This window comes from Nothoprocta perdicaria, unplaced genomic scaffold (genome assembly GCF_003342845.1).
Source record: "Nothoprocta perdicaria isolate Ctin4 unplaced genomic scaffold, notPer1 scaffold_80, whole genome shotgun sequence".
NCBI lineage: Eukaryota > Metazoa > Chordata > Aves > Tinamiformes > Tinamidae > Nothoprocta > Nothoprocta perdicaria.
Window position 1 is genome coordinate 623,493 of NW_020456088.1, and position 25,710 is coordinate 649,202.

At 44.3% G+C, this 25,710-nt stretch overlaps 1 protein-coding gene across 1 annotated transcript in view; it reads left to right on the forward strand.

Annotated features, from left to right (window-relative positions):
- The window catches only part of KMT2C (lysine methyltransferase 2C), a 164,518-nt gene that overhangs the window by 121,565 nt on the left and 17,243 nt on the right, over positions 1-25,710 (forward strand). Inside the window, exons 26-43 of the mRNA XM_026051932.1 lie at positions 839-1,025; positions 5,440-5,544; positions 5,899-5,946; positions 7,100-7,237; positions 7,410-7,442; positions 7,524-7,643; positions 9,740-9,878; positions 10,112-10,326; positions 10,450-10,523; positions 11,281-11,463; positions 12,112-13,968; positions 14,957-15,282; positions 16,106-17,925; positions 18,790-18,901; positions 19,211-19,289; positions 19,407-19,470; positions 21,813-22,045; positions 24,007-25,608. Coding sequence (XP_025907717.1) covers positions 839-1,025; positions 5,440-5,544; positions 5,899-5,946; positions 7,100-7,237; positions 7,410-7,442; positions 7,524-7,643; positions 9,740-9,878; positions 10,112-10,326; positions 10,450-10,523; positions 11,281-11,463; positions 12,112-13,968; positions 14,957-15,282; positions 16,106-17,925; positions 18,790-18,901; positions 19,211-19,289; positions 19,407-19,470; positions 21,813-22,045; positions 24,007-25,608 — 7,335 coding nt within the window. The remainder of the gene's footprint in view (positions 1-838; positions 1,026-5,439; positions 5,545-5,898; positions 5,947-7,099; positions 7,238-7,409; positions 7,443-7,523; positions 7,644-9,739; positions 9,879-10,111; positions 10,327-10,449; positions 10,524-11,280; positions 11,464-12,111; positions 13,969-14,956; positions 15,283-16,105; positions 17,926-18,789; positions 18,902-19,210; positions 19,290-19,406; positions 19,471-21,812; positions 22,046-24,006; positions 25,609-25,710) is intronic.

A 25,710-nucleotide genomic window follows, 5' to 3' on the forward strand; every position in this document is an offset into this window, starting at 1 on the left:
GCAACCAGTTTTTATCTCTGTCACTGAGAATACTATTTCTTTCACTCTTTTCAGACACATATTTTCAAAAATAACTTAATTTTGTATCTGTTTGCTAAATTTCACAAGAAAGACTATACTGGCATCAAAAATTAGCAAAGAACTGATAGACAGCCTGTCTCTGTCTAAAAATAACTTATATTTGATAAATAAGGAGATGATTTACAAAAAAAAAGACCACACTTAGGATTTCCTTTGTATTATTAAGAATACATATTTTTCCTTCATGCACATTTTACTCATGTAAAATACAGAATAGTTATTTGATTTAGTCTTCATTACTGTAGGAACAGGTAATTATAAAATGTATTTCTGACTCTATTTTTAGCTATTACACACTAAAAAGATTTTTAGAGACTGAATGAAACAGAAGAAAAATGTATAATGAAAAAGAAGTCTTGAAAATTTGCTGGACTGTTTTAAAATTACTTAGTACTCAGCTTTAGGTGAAATGCTTGTTGTGTAGTATTTAATTTAAATGCAATTTAAAGGATATTAATGCACATTAAGCAGCTTTGGGTGTTTTGTTCTTCATGAGTTTGCACTAACTAAAAGGTAGTGTGTGGTAGTGCTAAAACTCAGACTTCAGTACTTGCCTGTTTTCTATAAACTTCTTATGTGACCTTAGTAAGCTGTTCAGAAGCATTCCTCTTATTTAACTCTCATTTTCATGGGGGAAGAAATACTTCAAACTATGGCAAAGTTACAGAACATATGTAATATAGGTACAATTTTTGCAATAAAACATTTTCAACAGCTGCTGCTTTTTCTGCATTGGATTGTTCTGTTTTCATTACAGGAAGCTTTCTTCGGAAAAGACCTACTAGACACCAGCAGACAAAATAAGATGAGCCTAGATAACTTACCCGAGGAGTCACTTCCACTTTCATGTAAAGCAAATCTCACCACCAGTTTCCTGGATCCTTCCTCCGACCCTCTTCTTAGCTCAGCCTCCACTCCAGCTCCAGTGAAACTGGGCACTCAAGGTCAGCAAAGCTCAACTTAGTGATAATTCAGTAGTGCGTTGTTGTACGTGGGGCGTTTCCACTCTTTCCTCTCACAGTGTCTCATCCATCCAGTTGCTAACCTTCTGTTTAATAACTGCCTGCTCTTGTGAGACTAAATTACACTGATAATCAGGGATACCTGGCTCCCTGTTTTAGCTGTTACGGGAGGATTGGATGGCACAGCAGTTGGCACTCAGTGCAGATTGGAAACTCCTTGACTGTAATTGCCAGCTCTACAGAACTGATGAAAATGGACTAAAGGTTCAAAGAGGTCTAAAAATAAGAGCAATAAATCTATTACAAAAGGAAACAAAAAGAAACTAATTTAAAAGGTACTTTCAGTAGTCTGTTGAATATTCATTTATAAACAGTTACCATCCAAGTTGTATGTTCTGTGAGGCTTGACATTATTTGAGGCTGCCAGGCTCCTCTAAGCTTTTGCTTCACTGTGTCCTTTCCAATGGTGGGTGCCCTTTCAAGGCACAGTTTGTAGCCCCCAGGCAGTCTCTTACTTTCCATTTCTGAGGCTCAAGTCTGCAGGAGATACTGCTGAGAGCTTTGCAAACAGCCACAGGGCTGTAAAGTGCTGCTGAAAGGGCAGCTTCACACAAAGGAGCAATTAAAAGCCAAAGCCTGACTCCCTCCTCCAAGTTATTTTGTTCCTCAGTGTCTTGTAGTATAAGCTGTGTGTTCAAGGTGTCTTAACCTTCCATATATTTTTAAACTCCTTTTATTATTTATTGTATATGGTTACTTGTGAACCATGTTTTGGCTGATGCTCACATTTTTTTTTCTTCTAGCAAATGTGTGCAGACATTGGTGTAACTTTCCAGTGTCCAGAGAGTCTTAGGAGAGAAGCACAGTTATTTCTAGTTGCAGCTCAGGGAAAATCCACTAAATGAAGAGAAAAAGGCTACACTGTAACTAAACATTTATTGCTATATATGAAATTGTGAGTAGTAGAGAGGAGAAGTAACATCCCTGTAAGGGGAAACTGCTGCAAATGGTGTGTTCACAGCCTGTGCTTCACGTTTCCAGCTCTGCAATGAGATGCACTCGTGGAGCTTTCTTCCTCCCCAGTATTCTCTGAAGCCAGAAGAGTCCAGGTTGCAATATTAAGAGTCATTGACGTTCCCGTGTTATCTCAGCATAAGGAGGGTTTGAGATGTACAACTGTGGTTTTAATGTAATCTTCTATTTGCCCGCTGCTTGAAAGTGAATGTAAATTTGGCCTGTGTTTTGAAAGCGTGCAGTTGTACACCTCTTGCTGATAGATATCCCTCTTCAGATAACATAACCTCTAAATAACCCATCTTCTGTTTCATTACTGTGTTTGCATTTATAAAGCAGCAGATACATAAACTTAGTGTCCAAAAGACAGGAGCCAGAAAACAGGTTTTGGTTGCTTCTGGTGTCACTGAGTGCTTTATATTTTTAGACAAATGCTAATCAAGTGGTCAATATAATTTAGCATTATATTTTTAGACAAATGCTAATCAAGCGGTCACATTATTGAGACTTTTCTTTCCATTTTTTGAGCTCTGGAGATGCTGATGTCTGGAGCAGAAGGGAGGCTATAGTGGTGTTAGTGACCGTGTTATTTTCCTGCAGTGCTGCTTGGTAAAGGGGATGCTGCCTCCTGTGAGAATCCATGCTTAAGGCCTTCCCCACAAGGAAGAGGCTCTTCCCATGGAAAATCCAGTTATTTAATCCCAGGATTAAGAGCTAGATAATAGACTTGTTCATCTTGCAAGAGCTCCCCTGTATCTTAAGGGGACTTCACTATATCTACTTTACTTTTCAAAACATATGTAGGAGAGCTGGAGAAACAAGTGTCATCTTTGGGCCTCTCCTGGTGACTTGGCCCAGCATTTCGGTGGCACATTGAGACTGGTGATTCCCAAAGACAAGTTCTTGAGTCATTTGTCTCTGACAATTACTAGTAACTGGGATCAAGGTGAGCCGGAGGGGAGCAGTGCTGGTCTCTGACCGTTTTCGCTTCCAACACTCATCTGTTTTTCCACACATCAGTGGCACGGTGTTGCAGAACAGCCTACATAGGAGCAAACCCTAAAGTCATTTAGAAGAGAAGGCTAGAGGAGAGTGGCAGTCCGTGCTCCCTGGAGCACCCCAGCTCCCCGTGGCTCCTTAGTAAAGCTGAAGGTGTTGGTAATGGTGTTAAATGTTAAAGTTATTGCCTTTTTAGCTTTGTATTGGTCTGGAGCTCTATGCTGCCAGAGCCGAGCAACACCAGGCTATTTGTTTGGCACCACATGCCAGCCCACTATTGCTTCTCATCTGAAGCAGCTGGTTGAAGTGATTTGCTTAATTCCAAGAAAATACTTAGCACATATTGAATTAGAACTGGCCAAAAAAAAAGAAGAAGAAGATTAAAAATATACTTTAGAGTAAAAATCTTTTGTGAGACGTGCATATCATAGTTTAGCCTGCTGCTGTCACCAAAACTCAGTCTTTACAGAACGAACAAGCTCCATCCTAAAAGCCATCAGCTCTTTCCCAACCTGCTAATCTCATCAGAAGGTCCTCACTGAATCTGATTGCTCTAGTAGTTTGGAGCCTCTTAATTTGCAGCCTGAATTTATTCATGACCAGATAATAACCACAGGTGGTAAACTGTGCAGCAATATCTTTTCACCTAAGCCATTTCCTAGCTCCTTACACCATATATTTACATTCAAATTAGAAATTTGAATTAGAAATTAGAAATTGAATTATTTGGGACTGGACTTAAGCACATTCCTGATGTCTGAGGAGGAAAACACTGTGATAGATGACAAAATTACAGAAGAATTAAAGGCTGCTAATTTAGTCTTCGTGCTCCCATCGTGTGTTTTCTTCCCACCAACTAGCTCTTTATTTATCTACTTATCTATTATATGCTTTTTAGGATTTTAAAGTTCTACTTCTAATATTCATATTTGTCCTCTTCTTGCTGTACATGCAAATGGACTAGTCTGCAGGGACACACTGACCCACCTAGATAAAGCATTAATTAATTAGAATGGTATCATTTTTAGTATATATGTATTCTGTATGTTATTTTATATCTATATTACAAAGGAAAAAATGAAAGATAAAAGCAGTAAGTGAAGAAAATCTGCTAAATCCTTCTCACTTTAACTCGGTAGAAGGTAAAAGGGCTCTGAGAGACAATAGAAAGACGTTTGAAATGATGGCAAAGTGTAGGAGCTTGGAGGTAGCCCCATGATGCAAATAAATCACTGGCTCCAGGGCTCTAAATTAGCCAGGATTAAGCTAGAAATGCTTTCCTGGGGAACCTGGGCAGTAACAGTGAGAAAGAGCCATTTGTGTAGGAAACGTCTCATCCTTTGGCTTTCTGGTCACTTTTTACTCTGTCCACACTGGCTTTCCACCACATGTCCTGTATTACTTCTATTAATTCCTTTGTTTGATTGCATATTTGCATCTCTTCATATTTAATTGTTTTTCACTGAAGTTTTCATGTAGTCATCATAGACTGCAGTTTTTCTGAAAAGACTTTTCTAAACTTCTATTTATTTGTCAAAGAAAAAATCTTCTAAAACTAGGTGACTCATGAATATGACTTTTAACAACCCCAAAACTTCTTGCTAATGGATAGGAGGTCAAGCAGATAATCACATCCAGATTTATTATTCAATATTCAATGAGTTCTCGCCAGGACTGGGCTGATTTTTCCTAGATTACAGCCACACATCACATTCCTACCTCTGGGCATTCTCATTTCTTCAGGATTTTCTTCTGATCTTAAAAACAGCATTAAAAGCAACTCCAGTTGCTTCCGTGCTCCTTCTTACTGTTACATTTTTACTTGCATATCAGGATATATTTTTAATTATACCTTTTATATATTTATCTATATTTAGGTATATTTACCTATATATCTATATCAGAGTATACTTACCTGATTGCTTCATGTGTTTAAGAAAGACAGTGCTGGTAAGGGAAGTAGTTCCAGGACAGGTGTCTTATTTTTAAGTATTTCCTGCTATTTACCATGACTGGTAAATTCTTTTACAAAACACCCGTGTTGACTTCTGTATTCACTGCCCTTGGTTTTTAGCGCTTCGGAGTTGGAGCAGGTGGAGTTTGTCCTTGCAGCCAGCCCTCCCTCTCTCCCTCCAGCTAAGTCACATTTCCTGAGCTTGAGACATTGCCCAGCAGGTTAAGAATGTGCCCGTAGCTGCAGTGCTCCCTGGTGACCGTGGCGCAGTCGCTCCTCTCCACGTCCCTTGCAGCATGTCCACAAGGACCTGCTGCTTGGCAGAGGTATATTTCAATGTACAGCTCAACCTATGGTAGGTCTCCAGAGTGCTCTGTTAACGTGTAAATGTCATGATTGTTTGATTGTCATTTGTTTCCTTTCCAGCAGGTAGCACCGATGACCCCCTAGCTGATCTTTCCGAGGTCTTGAACACCGATGATGATATTCTTGGAATTCTTTCGGATGATTTGGTAAAGTCTGGAGATCATTCGGGTATGTATGTTTGTAAGGTCTCTCTGTCATTTGTTTTCTTTTTTTTCTCTTTATTACAGAGGGAGATACTGAGTTAAATCTACAGGTTATGCCCTAGGTGATATCAGAAATAATTTTCATACCTTAAGAGTACCTAAGTGTGAGAGGGACTTTGTCTTCTACTGCAAAAACAAACAAAACCTTTCCAACATTTTATTTTACTTAGCTCTTTGCTTTGCTGCTTAAGAGAATAAAAACAGCTTCTGTTGTCTATCATACCTGCGTAGCCTTTTCAGCATGCAGCTTTTTCTTTACTTTTTTATTTGTTTGTTTTCGTGTTATAATCATCCATTTTATCTGGTTTGGGTCCTGTAGGTCTTGATTTATGCACTTTCCAGGTTGAGAACTCACCCTCCCCATTTGGTAAGAAACTAAACGATGGATGATCCATGGTTAGAAGTAGTGATCTTTCCTCGTGCTCCTAGCTGAAAGAACTGCATGCATAGAAACTAGTTCCTTTACTGTGTCACTAATTTGTGCTCTCATTTCCCACTCTTCCTGTACTCTTTTGAGTCTAACACAACTTACAAAGTCTTGCACTCTGCACCTTAAAGAGAATAAAGTCTCCATAAAGTGTTGCATACAGTTTTTAAAAATCTTTCTGAGTTTTTTGTGTGTTTCATGATGGAGAACCATGCATTTTCTTGCTGTCACCCTTATTGTTAGTATTAGCTATAGTAGTAGTGTGTAGCATTTATAGTAGTGGTATCCTTTGTACGTTAATTTTAACAGTGTGAATATTAAAGCATGGATAAAGCGGTCGACATCGATCTTTTTGTTACCACTGGATGATGATTCATCACTTCTTTATGTTAAGCACAGGTTGATGAGTAGAATGGCATGTTTCATTATTTTAAAGTTGGGTTTCTTTGGTATTTAATATTGAAATATCTTTTTAAAAAATAAAGTCTGTAGAGCTTTTTCAAAGCTATTTCACTTTTGAGAGGTTTATGGACTTGTAAAGGATGTTATAAAATTTGATTATATTTCCTCAGCATCCACAAATCACTTTGATGTAATGTAGAATTCAGCAGTCGTTTTCGTGATGGAAACTGCTATTACTAGTAGATATTGAGAACACGTTGACAATTAGTAGATGTTCAATTAAAGGGCATCTGCGTAAAACTCAAGCACACCAGGATGAACCGAACTGGCTGCTGGCGGGATGGGTTTTGAAATGTGGGGAAAAAAAGGTGTAGTGGAAGTATATACTGAAAACTGCACCCTTGAAAACAGCTCTGAGTTCAGTCATCTACAACAAATTCTTCCCCTTCTTCCAGTTTTATTTCATTAATTAAGCATTCATTAAACAGTAGAACAAACAGGGAGGTATTTTATTTCCTCCGTTTACTTTTTCTAGTGAATGTGTTGTTTTTTAAAAATTTTAGGAAGTCTTAGTTTAGTTGACAGTTGAGCTCTAGCAAAAACAAAATAATGAAATTTTGTGTTCTGCTCTTTGTTCTGGGTCAGTAGGCTTTATTATTTATATCTCACTGCATATTCTTTCCTCCTTCAGCTGGACTAGATATTGGTCCCATCTCTGATGATCCTTCTTCTCTGCCTCAGCCAAATGTCCCCCAGAGTTCACGACCATTGAGTGAAGAGCAATTAGATGGAATCCTCAGCCCAGAACTAGACAAAATGGTCACAGATGGTAATTTGTTTGTCCTTCACTTTGCTTTTCTAGAAAACTTAAGTAGACACTGCGTTTTCCTCAAAACTACTCTCTGTATTGTAACATACCTATTTACATCAAGTTACAGAATTAATGTTGTGGCTTTTTTTTTTCCTAATTGCTCATTCTGTGTTATTTTTACTTTACCCAGGTGCTATTCTTGGCAAATTGTACAAAATTCCAGGTATGTGCTCGGATCTCTGTGTCTGTTACAAAACGTGGCTTCCCATTGAGGCCAGCGCCCTCACGCCTGGTGTTTTTGCAGAGCTAGGAGGCAAGGATGTTGAAGATCTGTTCACAGCTGTACTGAGCCCAGCAACCACCCAGCCAGCTCCTTTGCCACAGCCTCCACCTCCTCCCCAGCTCATGCCCTTGCACGCTCAGGGTACGTTTCTGTCTTTAATAAGAAGCAGCAGCCTCGTCAAGGAAGTTGCTCGTCTTTTAATGGAGCTATGAAAGTGGGGTGAACTTGACTTTCTGCCCCTGCTCTCGTGGAGTAGCATGGACTGTGCATGTAAATATTGACAGTAGAAAGGGATAGTTTGCAGTTTTATGACATACTGGAGCTATGATTTGAGCTGATATTTCTCATTCTGGAAAGTTGTCTGTGATGAAGTATGTGCCTTCTATTGCCATTACTTTTAACGTTACCTCTGAACACCTCCTGGAAAGACTCAGCCCAACAATGAGTTGCTGAGTCTAAATTTCCTTTAAGAATTAAAGGTAATGTTGATTAATCCTGTTCAAGTAGCAGAGAGGATAGACTAAATAATTTTGAAATACATCTGGAAAATTGACCCTTATTCTATTTCTCACTACTAGCACATTGTTACCTTTATATTGGAAGCATTGAGTAGACTGAATTTATTTATTGTTACCAGTAGAGGAGTGTGTATAGGAGTGTATAGGTGTAGCATAATTAACTGCATGCTTTTCTCACCAGACATTACTTATGGTGAGTTTTGCCTGAGCTCAGGTAAAGAAATGCCCATCCTGTTACGAGGAGGACAGAACCTAGTATGTAAATTGAATGTCATCAATTAAAAAAAAATGATAAACACACAACGTACATATATATGTGTGTGTATATATATGTATATAAATATATATATATAAAAAAAATATTTTTTTCCTAATTTTATGTATTTCCATTATAGCGGACTTCAAAAAGCCCTAGACATGAGAAGAGTTTAAAGCAAATAATTAGGTGGTTTAAAACAAAAGATAATAGAGATATCACTGCCTGTTTGCCATTCTTTTGCCTGTGTGCAGATAACTTCAGCCTCTGAGCTCTGTAGGATTGTTGAAGTTTCTCCCTGTGGGAACGGTCACGATTGCTAGGCTTTAGGCTGATGATTTAGTTCAGTTATGGAGTAATGATCCACATGTTTTCAGGAGATAAACGCCTCAATAATGGCTTGTATCAGGCTGCAAAAAAGCCTGTATCAAGTTTCAGTAATTACAATGAAATGAAGGCTTTCTGTTCTCAGAGAAACATGGGATTCTACTGCACAGATCAGAGGTTTGGCTCTGCAGCCTATCTCTTGCCAGGTTTTCACAGTTACCATGTGTCATCTATTTACCTGTTACAATAAGGCATATTCTCCTTAGATGCTTCTGAAATCATCTACCTAGATCGTAGCCTCTAGGTCAGGAAATAGTCACCTAAAACATGAGTGAATTACAGTGTTTTCCTGCAAGTCTGTCAAATTTCTGAACTGCTACTATGTTTTTAGGAAAATATTGGGAACTCAATTATAATCTTCCTTAAGTGACAGAGATTCAAAGGTCAGTGTTGATTCTGTGTAGGAACATCTGCAAAGACCATCTGCTGGCGTAGATCTGCCTTTGTCACATTTGCCTAATATTTTAATCAGATAAAATTTTTGGCCCTAATATTGCTCGGCTCGACATTTAATTACGATGCTGATGCTCATTTTACTGGATTTATCTGTTTCATTGGTTGCAGATTATGGAGTTAGCAGATAACGAGGCTTACTTTTGTGCATTGCAGTCTCAGAAGAGGAAATTTTGAATTCAGGTGGTTAATAATAATTCTGCATGGACTGAGGACAACCATCTCCGTGCTTGTTGCTTGACAGCTTGGATTTTTATGTTCTTTGGCTAGCAGTGGATCTGGTTATAACAAATGTTACAGACCAAGAGACACCTGAATATAAAATGTGGCCCCATAACGTGGGTTAGTTGGAAAATGCTGAGAAACCATTAAAATAAAAACTTACTTGCTAGACAAGAAAAAAAATCTTTACTTGGATGTGGTACTGTAGAAAACAATCTCCTAAATCTGTAGGGAACCTAAGTAAATTGGTTTCAAATATTATCCAAAAATTTAAGGTTAGTATTATCAATTTTTAAAGTAGCTATTTTATCATTAGATGAGACATCTCTTCACTGACTTCACATTTCTCTCGCTCAAAAGCACTACCCTTTAAAACAATAACTTAATCTTTTTCTTCCTAGGAGATAATGCCTTTTCAAGAGTCCCACTAATGAATGGTCTGATTGGTCCTAACCCCCATCTCCCTCACACGGCTTTGACTCCTGGAGGAGGGCTGGGCACTTTCTCTCCTATCACACAGCAACCGTATACTGATACCAGGTAAATCATTGTTTAGCATTTATTAACTGGGGATTGTTGTTGTTATTGATATTGTAGTGTTTTTAGTGTTATAAATATTTAGTTCTTAACGACCAGTACAAAAACTATTGTTTCTGTGTACAATACAGCCTCTTGACTACAGAAATAGCAAGCAAAAATAATTACTTGGATAATTCTTTCTGTGTAGTGAAAGAAATCAGTCTGTAAAACTGAGCTCTTCTCTGATTTCTCAGGGATAAGAATCCAGCATTCAATCCCATGGTGGGTGATCCAAACAGTTCTTGGGCACCATCAGCTCCACCTTTGGAAGCTGAAGGCGACACAATGTCCAATGCTCAAAGGAGCACCCTGAAGTGGGAAAAAGAAGAAGCACTGGGTGAAATGGCAACGGTAGCACCTGTTCTCTACACAAATATCAACTTCCCTAACCTAAAGGAAGAATTCCCTGGTGAGTGAGTGAGGGATGGGATGGATTTAAGTGCTCTGCAGCAGGTTGCGGATCTTTATTTGAAAGAGTTAATGCAAGACTCTGACAAGTCTGTTTTATACATCAACACTTTTTTGGTTACAGACTGGGCTACAAGAGTGAAGCAGATTGCTAAGCTGTGGAGGAAAGCAAGCTCGCAGGAAAGGGCTCCATATGTGGTAAGAACAACTGCCACCTGCATTCTTGTGCTTTTGACAACATGCATTTCATCTGTAGAATATTTTTTTAGTACATTAAGTTCTAGATTTTCTGAAAGTTTGCTGTCTGCAAGAGTGCCTTTGTAATTGAACTCCAAGCTCCAAATGCTTTTATCTATTTTCCATGTTGTGAGGAGCATAAGGGACTCCCAGTTTTTCCTTTAAAACATTCTCCTCCTGCACACCTAAGGCAGAGAAGAACGCTTGTCTTAGCTGTCTCAAACTGCACCATTAATTCCAAAACCTCTCTGATCCAATTCGCAGCCTTTGTGCTCTATTGAAGCTCTTCCTGTTAAAGATCCACATTGTCCACACTGAAATATCATTAGCTAAGAAATTTGACTGTGGTGTATGTTGATAAGTGAGAGCTTACCAATACCAGCAACTACTGCTTAAATGAAAGGCTCGTTACTTCTGTGAAAAAATCAGGAGGATAGATAAGCACCTCAAATTCATTATAGGAAAAGGAGACTCAAACCGCAGAGTTCCTGATCGCTCCCCTTGACACTTGAAAACCATTCCAGTTGTTTTCTTTCTATTATTGAGGCAACATCATTATTCTGCTTATTATTCAAGCCCATATCATTTACCACCACATTCAGTTGGTTGATTCCTTCCATGTAGTATTTACAAGATGCTGCCTGCTTAAATGTGTCGATTTTCATCTAGGTAGCTCTCACTTTACAAGGCAAACTACGTGTTTTTCTCTTTCCCCCAGCAAAAAGCAAGAGATAACAGAGCTGCTTTGCGCATCAATAAAGTGCAGATGTCAAATGACTCCATGAAAAGGCAACAGCAACAGGATAGCATTGATCCAGGCTCTCGTATTGACTCCGACCTCTTTAAAGATCCATTAAAACAGAGGGAATCAGAACATGAGCAGGAGTGGAAATTCAGACAGGTGTGTTGCTTTTAGAGTATTTTTTTTTATTGCTGCTTTTTACTGTATTGAGTTTTTTTTCTGTCATAATGAAATCATTTTTACTCTTTCTTTATAGAAGGGTTCCAAGGTTATTCCAAGGTTTTACATAGGACAAATATGGACACTTTTGGAAAGAAAAGCCATTTGTGAATGTTAGAAAACTTGCTTTAGAAATCCTGGTTATGAACCTGTTACACAAATGCATTGTTCTTTCTCTTTATGACCAACTATTGCAATAATGTATATACCATATATTGCAGTAACCTTGTCCTGCAAACTCCATTGCTTTTAATTAGGCTGGAACATATATATGTGGCTCCCTTGGAGCCCATTTCAGCCCTGCTGCATCTGTCAGTATTTTTTCTTCAGTGCATAAGGTTGGAAAGCACTGCTGCTCTTTAAGCAACCTGGGAAATGCTCCTTCCTAGGCCAAGTGAGTATGTCAGGTTAATTTAACTTTACAAATAGTCATGCCCTCTGCTCCCGTTACATTTAGGATCTGAAATTTTTCTTAGTAGGTCATTAACGTGTCCCAAAGTTTTGATTATTAATTCATTTTCAGTCATCAGAAAGACTGTGCACCCTGGACTTAAATGTGTAACTTTTTCCCTCGTCATTTTACAACAGCAAATGCGACAGAAGAGTAAGCAGCAAGCCAAGATAGAGGCCACGCAGAAACTGGAGCAGGTGAAAAACGAGCAGCAGCAGCAGCAGCAGCAACAGCAGCAGCAGCAGCAGTTTGGGTCCCAGCAGCTGCTGGGGCAGTCTGGCCCGGACACGCCGAGCAGCGGGATGCAGAGCCCCTTGACACCTCAGGCAGGCAGTGGCAGCGGGTCTCCCGCACAGCAGACATTCCACAAGGAGCTCTTCCCAAAGCAGCAGCTACCTGCAACACCCTCAGATGACGTGTTCCTAAAGCCACAAGCCCCACCTCCCACTCCAAGCCGCATCCCAGCGCATGATTCACTCTCCCAGGCGCCTCAGACATCACCCCAGCAGCTATTTTCTCCCGCTTCCACAAACCCAAGGCCTCCTTCTCCAATGGATCCATACGCTAAGATGGTGGGAACACCTAGACCAGCACCTATTAACCAAAACTTCGTTAGAAGAAATCCCGTCGCTCAGTTGGACGCCTGTGCAGCGCAGGCATCCGTAGCCAGGCCCATGCAAGGGCCGGAGCCGTCGGGAAGCCGGCCCTCCCCCGTCAGAGATTCCTGCTCATCATCTCCGGGAAGCAGCGATCCCTATGCAAAGCCCCCAGACACCCCCCGGCCGGTCGTGGCAGCGGATCAGTTCTCCAAACCCCTGGTAGTGCCGAGGTCTCCCGCAGTTCTGGAGCAGGCAGGGAAGGGGCCTCTGGCGGTCGGGAGCAGTGATCCTTTCACCAAGCCGGCTCCCAGGACGGAGGGGTTCCCGAGGCAGAGGGTGGCTTCTGATGCTTATGCCCGGCCCCCATTGACTCCCACCCCCGTTGATGGTAGCCCTGGGCCCTTCAAAACCCCTCTGCGCCCACCTCAGTCCCCGCAGGATCCTTACGGATCGATGCCGGCCACACCGAGGCGCGTTGCCGTCGATCCCTACGAGCGGCCTCCTTTGACCCCGCGGCCGGTCGATAGCTTTTCCCATAATCAGCCTAGTGATCCGTATAACCAGCCTCCCCTCACTCCCCACCCTGCAATAAAAGAGCCTTTTACCCATCCACCTAGGATAATGCGACCCCAGAGCGATTCTTTCCCGCAATCCGGGCCTCTTCCAAGGCCGGCTTCTCAGGACCCCTATTCCCAGCCTCCGGGGACTCCCCGGCCCGTGGCCGATCCCTACGCGCAGCCCCCGGGAACTCCTCGACCTGCCGCCGTTGATCCCTATATGCAGCAGCCGCCGACACCAAGGCCTGCTCAGGCAGCAGATTTATTTGCCCAGCCCTCGGCAAATCAGCGACACTCTGATCCATACGCCCAGCCTCCTGGGACTCCCCGGCCAGTTCCCAGTGACCCCTATTCCCACCAACCAGCGACTCCGAGACCGGGAGCTCCAGAAAGTTTCAACAGACCCGCAATGCCGAGACCAGGGCTGATGCCAAGCAGAGACCCTTTCCTGCAGAGCCCACAGAACAGGCTGCAGGGCACTTTTGTCAGGCCGGCAGACCCGTGTTCTCAAGCTCCCAGACCGGCAGGACCTGCAATAACGGATTCGTTCAGCCACGGCCCAGCTGCTCCGGCGCGTGACCCTTACGAGCAGCCACCACTGACTCCGAGACCTCAGCCAGAATCCTTTGGAGCTGCTCAGCTGGCCCATGACCCCGCGGAGCAGCCCCGGCCGGGCTCCGAGGGCGGCTTCAGTGCATCTGCCAGCTCTCCCATGAGTTCGCAAGCGCAGCAGTTTCCCAAAGTTTCCCAGGTTCCTGGCTCAGCACCCACCACTGGAGTCACAGATACCCAGAATACCATGAATATGTCTCAAGCAGACACTGAGAAATTAAGACAGGTGAGCAGGCTGTTGAAGCTGATGGCTGAAAATTGCAAACACGAAAGAATTTCCTGGAGGGTTTTTTATATATTCAGAATTACTTGGCATTAAACACAGCTGAGAATCTTTGTTCAGTCATTATGTTCATTAGTTCCTCCAGGATAGAACCAGAGTGTATAGAATATAAAAAGTCAGTAATGTTTACAAAAACATTAACAAAGTGAAGTGAGAGCCATTGCTGAAGCCATTGAAAATGTAGGTGCCTGATCTAGTTTAGCCCTTCTGTTTGCAGGAGAGAAACAGCTTGAAAGGGTTATTACTTCTCTCCTAAGTAAAATGTGGAGCTGGTTGTCAGTGACCTGTCCACCAACTGAAACAGAGAAAATAGGCAGTGATTTTAGATGAAGCTCTGGGCTTTTTAGGTGACTATTATGTTGAAGCGAATCCTGCCATTAGTCGTTGATGTTCTGGAGCCTCGTTCACTCCAGGTTTCTGTCAATGATTATTGGCAAAAAGCTCTTGCTGAGGCTTGGAATTACATTGTGCATGGGAAAGCTGCTCAGTCTTTGCCTCTCAAGAGCCATGGGAAGTGACTTGAGCACAAACATGCGTAGTATTTGTTGTGCAGAGTCAGAGCACATTCTGCAACTGCAGTTTAAACCTTGTGCTGAGTTTTCTCCTGAGTCCCTCCAGACATCTTCCTCCCTCAGAATCCATGTTTCATACAGTGAAATGACTCTTACTATTGCAATAGAAAAGTTGACAGAATGTTTTTTGTAAATTACTAGGGTGGACCCATTTTGTACACCTGTAACAAGTGGTCTGGAGGTAAAAATTTTTGTTATCAGAACCTTGCACCCTCTGAGCCCTCTTTTCACTTCTAAGGTGATTGTGGTGGTTTATACCACATGGAGAGGGATTTCTTTCCTCCAGAAGGCTCTACCAGTGGAAAGCGACGCTGGCAATATATCAAGCACCGTAATTTTATATATATATTTTTTAACAGCGCCAGAAATTGCGTGAAATTATTCTACAACAGCAGCAGCAGAAGAAGAATGCAGTTCGGCAGGAAAAGGCCTTGCAGGATTCAGCAGCTGCTTCCCATGGAACTCCTCTCCAGCACTGGCAGCAAGACAATTTAAACCAGATTTTTAACCGCCCTCCTCCTCCGTATCCGGGGAATATTAGGGCCTCAGTTGTCCCTCCGGGTGGACCGAGGTTCACGGTGTTTCCAAAAGATCAACGTGGCCCATTCCCTGTTGAAGGGCAGTTCAATAGACCCCAGTTTGCAGGCGATATGAATGCCATGGGAATGAGACCTCATGGGCTTAGGTAAGCTCCTTGATCCCTTAAAAACGAGGTATTGCAGTGGTAGCTCTAAACTTACTGAATTTGCTACATAACCAGATTTTGGATGCAAAATCACCTGTGTGGTTTACAGTAGCTGGGAATGTTACTGAAGTCACTGTGTGCAGTGAGCTAAGCATTCCTGTAAGCTTCTGTAACACAGAGTGTGTGTTCTGCACTGTGTGCTCTGCCTTTCACTGGGAATTACTCAAAAATGAAAATAGAGAAACCGCAACACTTAGGGAATAGGTCTTGTCACCTGTTATTTTTCAACATTTATTTAAAAAACAAAACAGAAAAGTCTGACTGGCCTTGATGCCTTCATACAGAGTAAGTGGAATATTTTTCTTTTCATTTATAAGGATTATGTGATGAACGTGTGACTTCTGTCTGTGCCATTTTTTGAACAAAGCTTTGTAAAATGAGTTACTGTTATATCTTGTAGTCTTGAGAATTATTCCTTTCAAAAATTTAGGTTTTCAGTAATTTGTAAATACGCACAACAGTATTTTACACTTATTCAGATGAATCTATGGTTTATTTATTAAGATAGTCCTAACTGTCACAGAATTTTCTGTCCATTTTCAGAATTTTCTGTCCATTTTCTTGGAAACAAATTGTTGAACATGAAGCAATTATCTTAGTCATAGAACCTCTTTAAATGTAAGCATTGTTATTTAAAAGACTTCAAGGAATATGTCATGTAAAGCATTTTGGTGAATATTCGTGTAGTAATGATACCAGATTAGATGGTCCTAAAAAAAAAAAAAAAAAAAAAGGTAATTTAGTCTTTAATCCTTTGTTTTAGGTTTGGGTTTCCGGGCGGTGGCCACGGCCCCCCCTCGGGGCAGGAGCGCTTCCTGGGGCCTCAGCAGCCGATGCAGCGGCCTGGAGTCGCGGCCCAGCTGAGAAGGTCTCTGTCTGTCGACATGCCCAGAGCAGCCAGCGCCGCGCAGCTCGGCAGCGCCGCCGGCATCCCCCAGCACTTTCCTCCCCAGGGAATTCAGGTTCAGCAGCACAACATCCTGGGCCAGGCGTTCATCGAGCTGCGGCACCGGGCTCCCGACGGCCGCCCCAGGCTGCCCTTCAGCGCGGCGGCCAACGCGCTGGATGCGGCGCCACACCAGCGGCACGCGGGATTCATCCCGAGGCCGGAGTTCCCGGGCCCGCGGCAGGCAGACCCCCTGCGACACGGTGCTCAAGGTGCTTCTGGCCAGATGCAGGTGGCGGCTGGTTTGGAGCATTTGCCCCAGGCCCAGCAAGATCAGATCAATCCTGACAACCCGCCCGCGCTTGTAATCCGCTCCCTGAGCCACCCGCCGGTCGCGGACGCTTTCCCAGCACCGTCTCTGCCCACGTCTGCCCCGAGTGAGGAATCGGCCAGTTTACAGCTTCCCAGCCAGCCAACTGATGGGCTGGAAGAAAAGCTCGATCCTGACGATCCCGCCGTGAAAGATTTAGATGTGAAAGACCTCGACGGGGTTGAAGTCAAGGATTTAGATGACGAGGATCTGGAAAATCTGAACCTAGATCCAGAGGATGGAAAAGGAGATGAGTTAGATACCTTAGACAATTTGGAAACGAATGATCCTCACCTTGACGACCTTCTAAGATCTGGAGAATTTGATATAATTGCATATACAGACCCAGAACTCGATCTGGGGGATAAGAAGGGAATGTTTAATGAAGAGCTGGATCTTGGTGTCCCAATTGATGACAAGCTGGATCTCCAGAGCAAGGCAGAAGAACCAAAACAGAAGGAGCAAGGTGACAAAATTGGTGCCCCTTCTGAGACTCCATCCCCACAGAAGAAATCAGCTACAGAAAGTGAGATTAAAACAGAAGTGCTTTCTCCAAACACCCATGAGGAGAAGCAGAACGAAGCTGAAAAAAGTGACGGAAATAACGAAGCTGCAAGTGCTCCACAGACTGCGGAGCCGGAGGTGAAGGATGGAGAAAAGGCTCCTGTGCAGCCAGCAAACCCAGAATTCCCTGACAAAGCTACGGTTATTCCTAGTCAGGAAACAGCTGTGCCTAGCTCGGATGCTCCAGGATCTGCTCCGCTGCAGGGGCAGGGAGTTCCTGCAAGTTCCTGCAATATTTCGGGGTCCACGCCAGTCCTCTCGAGCTTGCTGGCTGGGGAGAGCTCGGAGAGCTCCGAGGCCCGCGCGCTGGCGTCTCCATCCCAGTCCTTGCCAGCAGCACAGATGAACCATTCGTCAGGTATTCCACAACCGCTCATGACACCTGCTGGACAAATCTTGGAAAACCCATTAAATACCAATTTGGCCCTGGTGCCGAGAATAAACCCTAATTTTTCCCAAGGGTCACCCACCGCAGGTTTTATGCAGGGTCAAGCACCTAATCACAGCTTTGGGCCAGGCCAGACCTCTGCTCAAACCGTGGCCGTAACGAGTCGCCCTGGGCCGAGTGGCCTGTCCGGCCCCCAGCAGCTGATGCTGCCTCAGCCATTAGCCCAGCAGCAGAACCGGGAGAGGCCCCTTCTCTTGGAGGAGCAGCCACTGCTTCTGCAGGATCTTCTGGATCAAGAAAGGCAGGAGCAGCAGCAGCAGCGGCAGATGCAGGCCATGATCCGCCAGCGCTCTGAGCCTTTTTTCCCCAATATCGGTAGGTAGATGGTCCCTGTGCGTGTCGGGTGGCTGGGGGTTCAAAAATCAGCTTAATATGTACATGCATATATAGCGTGAAAGGAAATGCCTAGTTATATGGAGTGTGAAGTTGGCCTGGCAGAAAGCAGCCTGACACACAAGTCTAATGGACGTCTGGGAACTGAACACATAGTGGGATTCCCAGCTCGGGGCAAAGCTCCTGGTGGCCTTGTTGGCATCAAGGTAACACGGTGTCGCTGCTGAATTTCCCTCCCCTCAGCCGTGTCACGTACTCTCTTTACACACCAGTTTCTCATTCATGAAATGGGGTAAATTGGAGCCTTTGCAAACAGTTAAATGAGGAGGGACAGAGGTTGTTCTTGATATTCAGCCTGTTAATTTTCAGTCTGTGGTGGTTTTATTGCATTGTTTTGCAGTGCTCAAAGTCGCTCAAGGAAGAGAGTAATTGCAGGCTGTTTTATTAACTTGCCTGAAATCCAGGCAAGGCACAAACCCATCACAAATAATTCTGCACCTCCTAAAAGAATTTAAAAAAAACAGCCCTTTCCTGTTTACTGTAACACAGGAGATGGGGAAGTGAGATTGAGAATCTGTGCTGTCATTCAGTTGTTATTCAGAAAATATGAAACTTTTACAGGGCTGTTGGTTGTAGCTACACTGGCCATCAGGTCTGTCCTGTCTTGTCTTTGCACCGTGGTTCAATGTCCTTCACGAGGAACATCCATCATGTTGATCCCACGCTGCGTGGGACAACTGAAAGCACAGAAATGAACACACAGATTAAATCTGAACAAGTCCATTTGGGGTAAAATCATGGAATACTCAGCCGTTTAATGGACTTTTACTGTTCTTTCTTTTATAGACTTCGATGCAATTACTGATCCTATAATGAAAGCAAAAATGGTAGCTCTTAAGGGGATCAATAAAGTAATGGCACAGAGCAACCTGGGGATGCCACCGATGGTCATGAACAGGTAGGTAGTGCCCACTGCTGCTCAAGAGGGGGAAGGTTCTGTGTGTCAGTCATTGTCCTTGCTAATACTGGAGTATTTCCCAAAAGAAAAGCAGTAGGATGCTCTGGTCGTAACGTTGCTGCTCTACTGTGGCCTCACCTTTGATTTCTTCTTGTTTGCCTACTGACTAATTATTAATGACACCTCTCACGATGCACCTTGTGTTGGAAATCTCTTGAGGGCCATACAACAGTTAATGCTCGTTTTGCTGGACAGTCTTCTAAAATGTCATGAAGATCACAAATTCTCCTTCTCTTTATGTATCTATAGGTTTCCCTTTATGGGGCAGCCAGTGGCAGGAGCCCAGAGCACCGAAGGGCAAACTCACCTGCAGCAGGCACTCCCCCAGGTAATGCAGCTGCCTGCCAGCTGCACAAGTGCCTCAGAAACTTAACTGATTCGGGGTTTCTTTTAAATGGAATCAGCATTTAATTGCCTTGTCTGTGTATTTCTCTGAAATTTCTAGGATGGGAATTTGGCACCTCAGATTTCTAGGCCGAATCCTCCAAATTTTGGTCCTGGTTTTGTCAGTAAGTACAGATCGAATCATTTATTGTCTGTTGGTGTTTTGTCCTATGATTTTTTTTTTAATAAAATGACAATATATGGATTTTTTTTTCCAAAAACATCTTCTTAGCTTGACGAATTCACTCTTCTAAAATTGCACTATGTCATCATTATGACACCAGTTCATTAAAGGGCACATAGTAAATGATATTGACAATTTGTCTATAAAGGTGTCCTGAAATAACCTAAGGAAAGAGAGAAAATGAAGAAAACTGAGTTTCCTGATGCTCATCAAAAAGAGTAATAAAGTAAATGTCATTATTTGGGTTTGTGTGAGAACAGTAATTGTATCTATTAATTGACTGCTGGCTTAAGAAAAAATCCTGTCTTTTGTTATATTTTAGTATTCCTAAAAATAGGTTTATAAATTATTTATATTATTTATATAATATATATATATATATAGGAATTTATATTATTCTATAACAGTCTACAATGTCAGAATCTTTTATTTAGGAAGCAATTTTTTTGTGTGTGGCGTTGTTGTCAGCTTAAACTTTGTGTCCTATGCAAATTCCTAATTATTAGTAGAATTTTTATTAATGTTTGTAATTTTACCTTTTCCAGAAATGGAGTAGCAATGTTAAAAGGCAGTGAGGAACTGGCTCCTGTTTTCTCTATTAATTTCCAGTAAGGTTTTAAATGGTGCCCAGCAGTGGCCTGGCTGCGGTAGGGGCAGAGCAGGAGATGGTTCTGGGCACGGCAGCACATCTGCTCCTCATTTCAGGAGCAGTTGCTCTTATCTGGAGCTGTGCATATTTCCCTGCTTCCATTTGCACCTCCCTGTTTCTCCCGTCCGCAGCTGCTTCCCTCCATTGTCACTTCAGGTGACACGATTAGTTCCTCCAGATTGATCACTGGAAAAGCCAGTGGCCCCTGGAGCCCACAGAGAGATTCCCTGGAGCCGTTAGACTCAGTGACCATCCCTACAGCAGCAAAATTAACAGTGTGGGAGGGAGCAGAGCATGAGGAAGACACAGTTGTACGGAAATCACCCTGTCACACGGGCACCTTTATTCCTTATAGGAGATAAACCTTCTTTGTAAGGGAAATCCTGTGCCTTGGCCCTGGTTATCCGGGTTATCACTGCAGCGTTACTGTGGGAGCAGAGGTGCTGTCACCAGGCCCCATCGCTTGCTCCAGTGGAGCTCAGTGGAGCTGAGAGTTTTATTGGATGTGATCATTTTGCCTCCAGGAAAAAGATCTGAAATCCATGGATCACTGAGCCATGAGGCTTGGGAGCGAGTGGGCTTTTCTTGCTGGTGAAAGGATGAGATCCCAGTTACAGGCTGTGTTAGGGTGTGTGTCCCTGTGGGAAGGAAAAAGGCACCGGGTGCTCAATACCAGCACCAAGAAAAAGTTACCTGTGTGCAGAAGACAAGTTGTAAAAAGCTCCTTTATTTTCCAGTTCATTTTCTTGCAGTGGCTTTGACTTGCAGTTTGCATTTCAATTCATACTTCTCAAAATGATTAACCAGGAGTATCTCGTGCAGTCCAAGTTTTCAGCCATTTCTAAAAAAGAATGCAGTTCTTTCCCCCTCTAGTCTTTATTCTTTTCCTAAGAATTTTAAGATGTCTCTCAAACAAAAGGGAATTGCAAATGCAGTCTGATTAGAAAGGAGTGTTTCATTGCACTTCTGAACGCAGGATTCATGCATCTGCTTTGGCAGTCCTGCTGCTGCAGTTTCTGTGATACAGAGTGGGATGTGAGTTGTTTTCAGCTGCAGTGAGGTGCAGATTTATGCAATTTATACCTACATGGTTTGGGAGGCTGCTCTCCTCCACTGTCCTGCATGTTTGCTCTCAGAAGTGCTGGAGGTTTATGGTATTTGCTGTTGGGGTTTTTCATTTGTTTGTTCTGTCACGTAGGTCTTGACATACATTTCTGATGCTAAGTAATGCCTTTTTTTTCATGCACACCAATGGATGGCTACAAGTTTAGTTTGATTGGAGTTTAGAAGATGTAACAAAAACAGATATAAATGTACAAAACCGTTCTGTGGGCGCTAAAATTAATTAGGCCTCATCTCCTGTAAATTTATATCTTTAATTTCTTTCCCTTCACTAGAGACTAAGTTAAAACTGCTTTTTTTCTCAGTAAAGGCAACAGTTTGGCATCTCTTTCCCCTTTACCCATAACTCTCTTAAGAACTTAATATCTCTGAGACCTCAACTCCTCAGTTAAATTTGGCTGAACTTAACTAGCAGGTTCACAAAATAAGAGAGGAACCTTATTAGGTTTCATCTTTAAAAGCTGGATTCTATAGGGTGAGGTCATATCATACTTTATTTCCCCTGCCTCCAGATGACTCACAAAGAAAGCAATACGAGGAGTGGCTGCAAGAAACCCAGCAGCTCCTCCAAATGCAACAGAAGTACCTTGAGGAACAAATTGGAGCACACAGAAAATCCAAAAAAGCCCTCTCGGCCAAGCAGCGAACGGCCAAGAAAGCCGGCCGCGAGTTCCCCGAGGAAGATGCAGAGCAGCTTAAACACGTAACCGAGCAGCAGAGTATGGTGCAAAAGCAGCTGGAGCAGGTACGTGATTACGTGCAGGGGGAACTTAATCACCTTCACACTGAGCTCTTGTACTGGTGTGACTCTTTCCTTTAAATCTGTTAAAATGTTAAGTAAAATGGTGAGATACCATGGAGTGTGTTTAGAGGAAACCGCATCCTATTGTATTTTGCCTGGGTGACAGCATTGTTTTGGATTTTGGGTGACACTGGAATCGTAGGAGAAGATGCTACAGCAAAAGTTAGGACAAAAAGCTGGGTTTGTGTTTTGGGAAGGGGGAAATTGTTCAGGAGGATTATCTGGAGCAGAGCAGATACGAGGAGGAGCGTAAATGAAAGATTCAGATGGTGGAGAAGGAAACTCTTAGCATGGAGGGTTCGGTTTCAAGCTTGAATGAATCCCAGAAGAGGCTTTTTCAGATGTCCTCATTTAATCAGAACATTTTGGTTAGATGCCAGTTAAACATTACTGTTGGACAATCTCTTTCCACTCTATCTCCAACATCACTGGAGTCCTATGACCTGCCATGTTCCTAGACCCATAACATCAGAGCTTTACCTGTTGCCGTGTCCTGGAATAGTGTTGGTTGGAAGGAATATCTGGAGATCATCTAGTTCTGCCTCCTGATCAAAGCTGGACTAGCTGCACAGATCACATTTCTCAGGGCCTTGTCCAGTCAAGTTCTGAAAGTCTCCCAGGAGCAGAGATTTTTCAGCCTCCCTGGGTCTGCATTCCAGTGCATAATCACTTTTCACTACGTGGGATTACTTTTTTTCTCCCTGTATTCGGTTGGAATTTCACTTGCTGCACCTAGTACCTATGACTCTAGTAACTGAGATTAAAGTTAAGTCTGGGGCTGTTCTGGTCAATCTCCGATTTTGCCGGCATTTTCGAGTGCTCTTTTCCTCCTGCCATCACTTGCACATTGCCTGGCCTGATGCCTCCTGATTGTCCAAGTGGGGAATCTCTTCACTGTCAGCAACCAATAGACCTGCCAAATACTAAAATATTGTAGAATTATCCTGTATTAAGGTCAGGGGAGAGTTTGGCAGCAGGCCCCTTGGCCTGGAGTCCTTAGTGGTCCCTGATCCTCATCCTGTCTTCTCTCACTACGTGGAAGAGAATGGATGCACGTGAACTAGGTCTGCTCCATTTCTTCCTTTTTCTTTCCCTTCCATGATAAATCACAAATAAAACAAATACAAAAATACTCACTTTAACCAGTCTCTGTCGTGTGGGGAAAAAATATATATGTACGCATACGTATATCTCTGTTTTTTATTTATTTCACTTTAGACTTAAACTAAAGTCAGAATAACAACTGCTTCGTGTCGTGCAGATTCATATTGTGTCCCATAATTAAGTTTCCTTTATTTTTCATCTTTAAATGAATTTTCATCCTAAGATTTTTTGAAGTAGCATTTGGTTGCTTCTAGTTTTTTTCCCCTGCTGTATGTTCAGGGGTTCTCATCACCTCTGAATAAATGTAAAGGTACCTTGATGTTTTCCTGAAAACTTTTCAGTTACATCTTTTAAAACTTCTAGCTGGCATTGGAAGGTCACCCGTGTCCGTGTCCGTCGCTGTTCCCGTGTATTCCTTTTCCCTGCCTGTTCTCAACTCGAGCTATCCCATGTGTGGGGTAGAGGCCTTTAGGGCAAGGATCAGTTTCAGGTTTGTGTCATTTCTAGCAGTGCAGTCGTGGTAGCTGGGACTTTCAGGTGCTGTCCTACTGCTGATTTGGATGACAGTAGTGTAGCCATCAATATGTATGGTTTTTTAATGGGGGGGAGGAGGGAAGGGAGTTGTATTTCTAGTTAGATCACAGCCATTTACCCTTAAAAAGTGAGAAAAAAATAAAACTTCAGAATGCTCTTCCTGCATAAGCTTCATTTCCTGGCGGATGCGTAGTGCTGAGGGGGCTGCACTGTGCCCCCGGGCGGGCAGTCCCCGCGAGAGGCCAGTAATGCCGCTGTCATTGCAGATCCGCAAGCAGCAGAAGGAGCACGCGGAGCTGATCGAGGAGTACCGGATCAAGCAGCAGCAGCAGCAGCAGTGCGGGCTGGCCCCGCACGCCCTGGCGCCCGCCATGGGCCAGCCCGGCTTCCCCTTGGTGCCGGCGCCGCTGCCGCACCAGGCGCCCGGCGCGCCCCGCGTGCCCGGCCTGCCCGCCTGGCCGGCCCCGAGCGCCCCCGCCGGCCACCTGCCCCTGAACGCCGCGCGGTTCCCGCAGTCCGGAGCCCCGCAGCCACCCATGGCCCCGCTGCCGCCCGCCGCCCCAGCGCCCGGCCCCGCCGCCGCGGCCACGGCGCCGCCACCCAGGGTGGAGTTCGACGACAACAACCCCTTCAGCGAGAGCTTCCAGGAGCGGGAGCGCAAGGAGCGCTTGCGGGAGCAGCAGGAGCGGCAGCGCATCCAGCTCATGCAGGAGGTGGATCGGCAGCGGGCCCTGCAGCAGAGGATGGAGCTGGAGCAGCACGGCATGATGGCGCCGGAGCTGAATAACAGGGCAGCCCTGGCTCAGATACCCTTCTTCAACTCTGAGCTGCCCTGTGATTTCATCCAAACGCCTCGGCCTCTGCAGCAGTCTCCGCAGCAGCAGCAGCAGCAGCAAATGGGACAGATGTTGCAGCAGGGGCCTGTGAACTCGCCCCCTGCCACAAACTTTATACAAAGCAGCGAGCGGAGAGCAGTGGGGGCTGCAGCTTTTGGGCCTGAGGCACCTGCTGGTCCTGGCGGAGCCCCCAGTTTCCATGCTGTTAAACAACCTCATGGGAGTCTCCCCGGGGCCTCCTTTGCGCAGACCCAAGTCAGGCCTCCATTTGCTCCCGCGCTGCCTTCGACCCCAGCGCTGGGCAGCGGCCCCTCCTGCGCCTCAGACACGAGCACACCCCAGGCAACAAATTTCCCTGGCTCAAACCAGTCCCTTATACAGCTGTACTCGGATATAATCCCAGAGGAGAAGGGGAAAAAGAAAAGGACTCGAAAAAAGAAAAAGGAGGATGACGCCGAGTCACTAAAAGCGCCGTCAACACCGCATTCGGATATAACCGCTCCATCAACGCCAACCGTTTCTGATTCTGCCTCCACCCTGGCGGTTAACACCCCCAACGAGCCCTCACGGCCTCCGGATGAGCAGGAGGCAGCGGAGCTCCCGGGCCCGGCGGAGGGCCCGGCCTCTCCGGAGCTGGACTGCAGGCCCCCGGGCGGCGCTTTGAGCGCCGATCCAGAGGCCGAGAAGGCCCCAGCGGATGCTCCCAGCAGCACCCAGGAGGTTAAACTGGAGAAGGCCGAAACGGAGCAGTGCTCGGGGGAGCCCGAGCCCGGAGCGGAGAATCCAAGTGGAGTTAAGGTGGAGGAGGAGAAGGCGCCGTCACATCCCGCCCCGTCAGCGCAGAGCCCCACACAACCAGGCAGTGTCCCTGCGGCAAAGGGCGAGTCGGGGAACGAGCTGCTGAAACACCTGCTGAAAAACAAGAAATCCTCCTCTCTGCTGAGTCAGAAACCAGAGGGCGGCTGCCCCACGGAAGAGGAGGCTGCTGGAGATCAGAAGATACCGGAGAAGCAGACGCCACCTGAGGGGATGGTGAGTCCAGCACCGGGTTTAGGGGTTGTCTGCAGTCTGAGATGAGTTTGTCCCGTCACCAGTGGCTTTGGAGAGAGGCCTTGGGCATAGGCGGCCTGCACG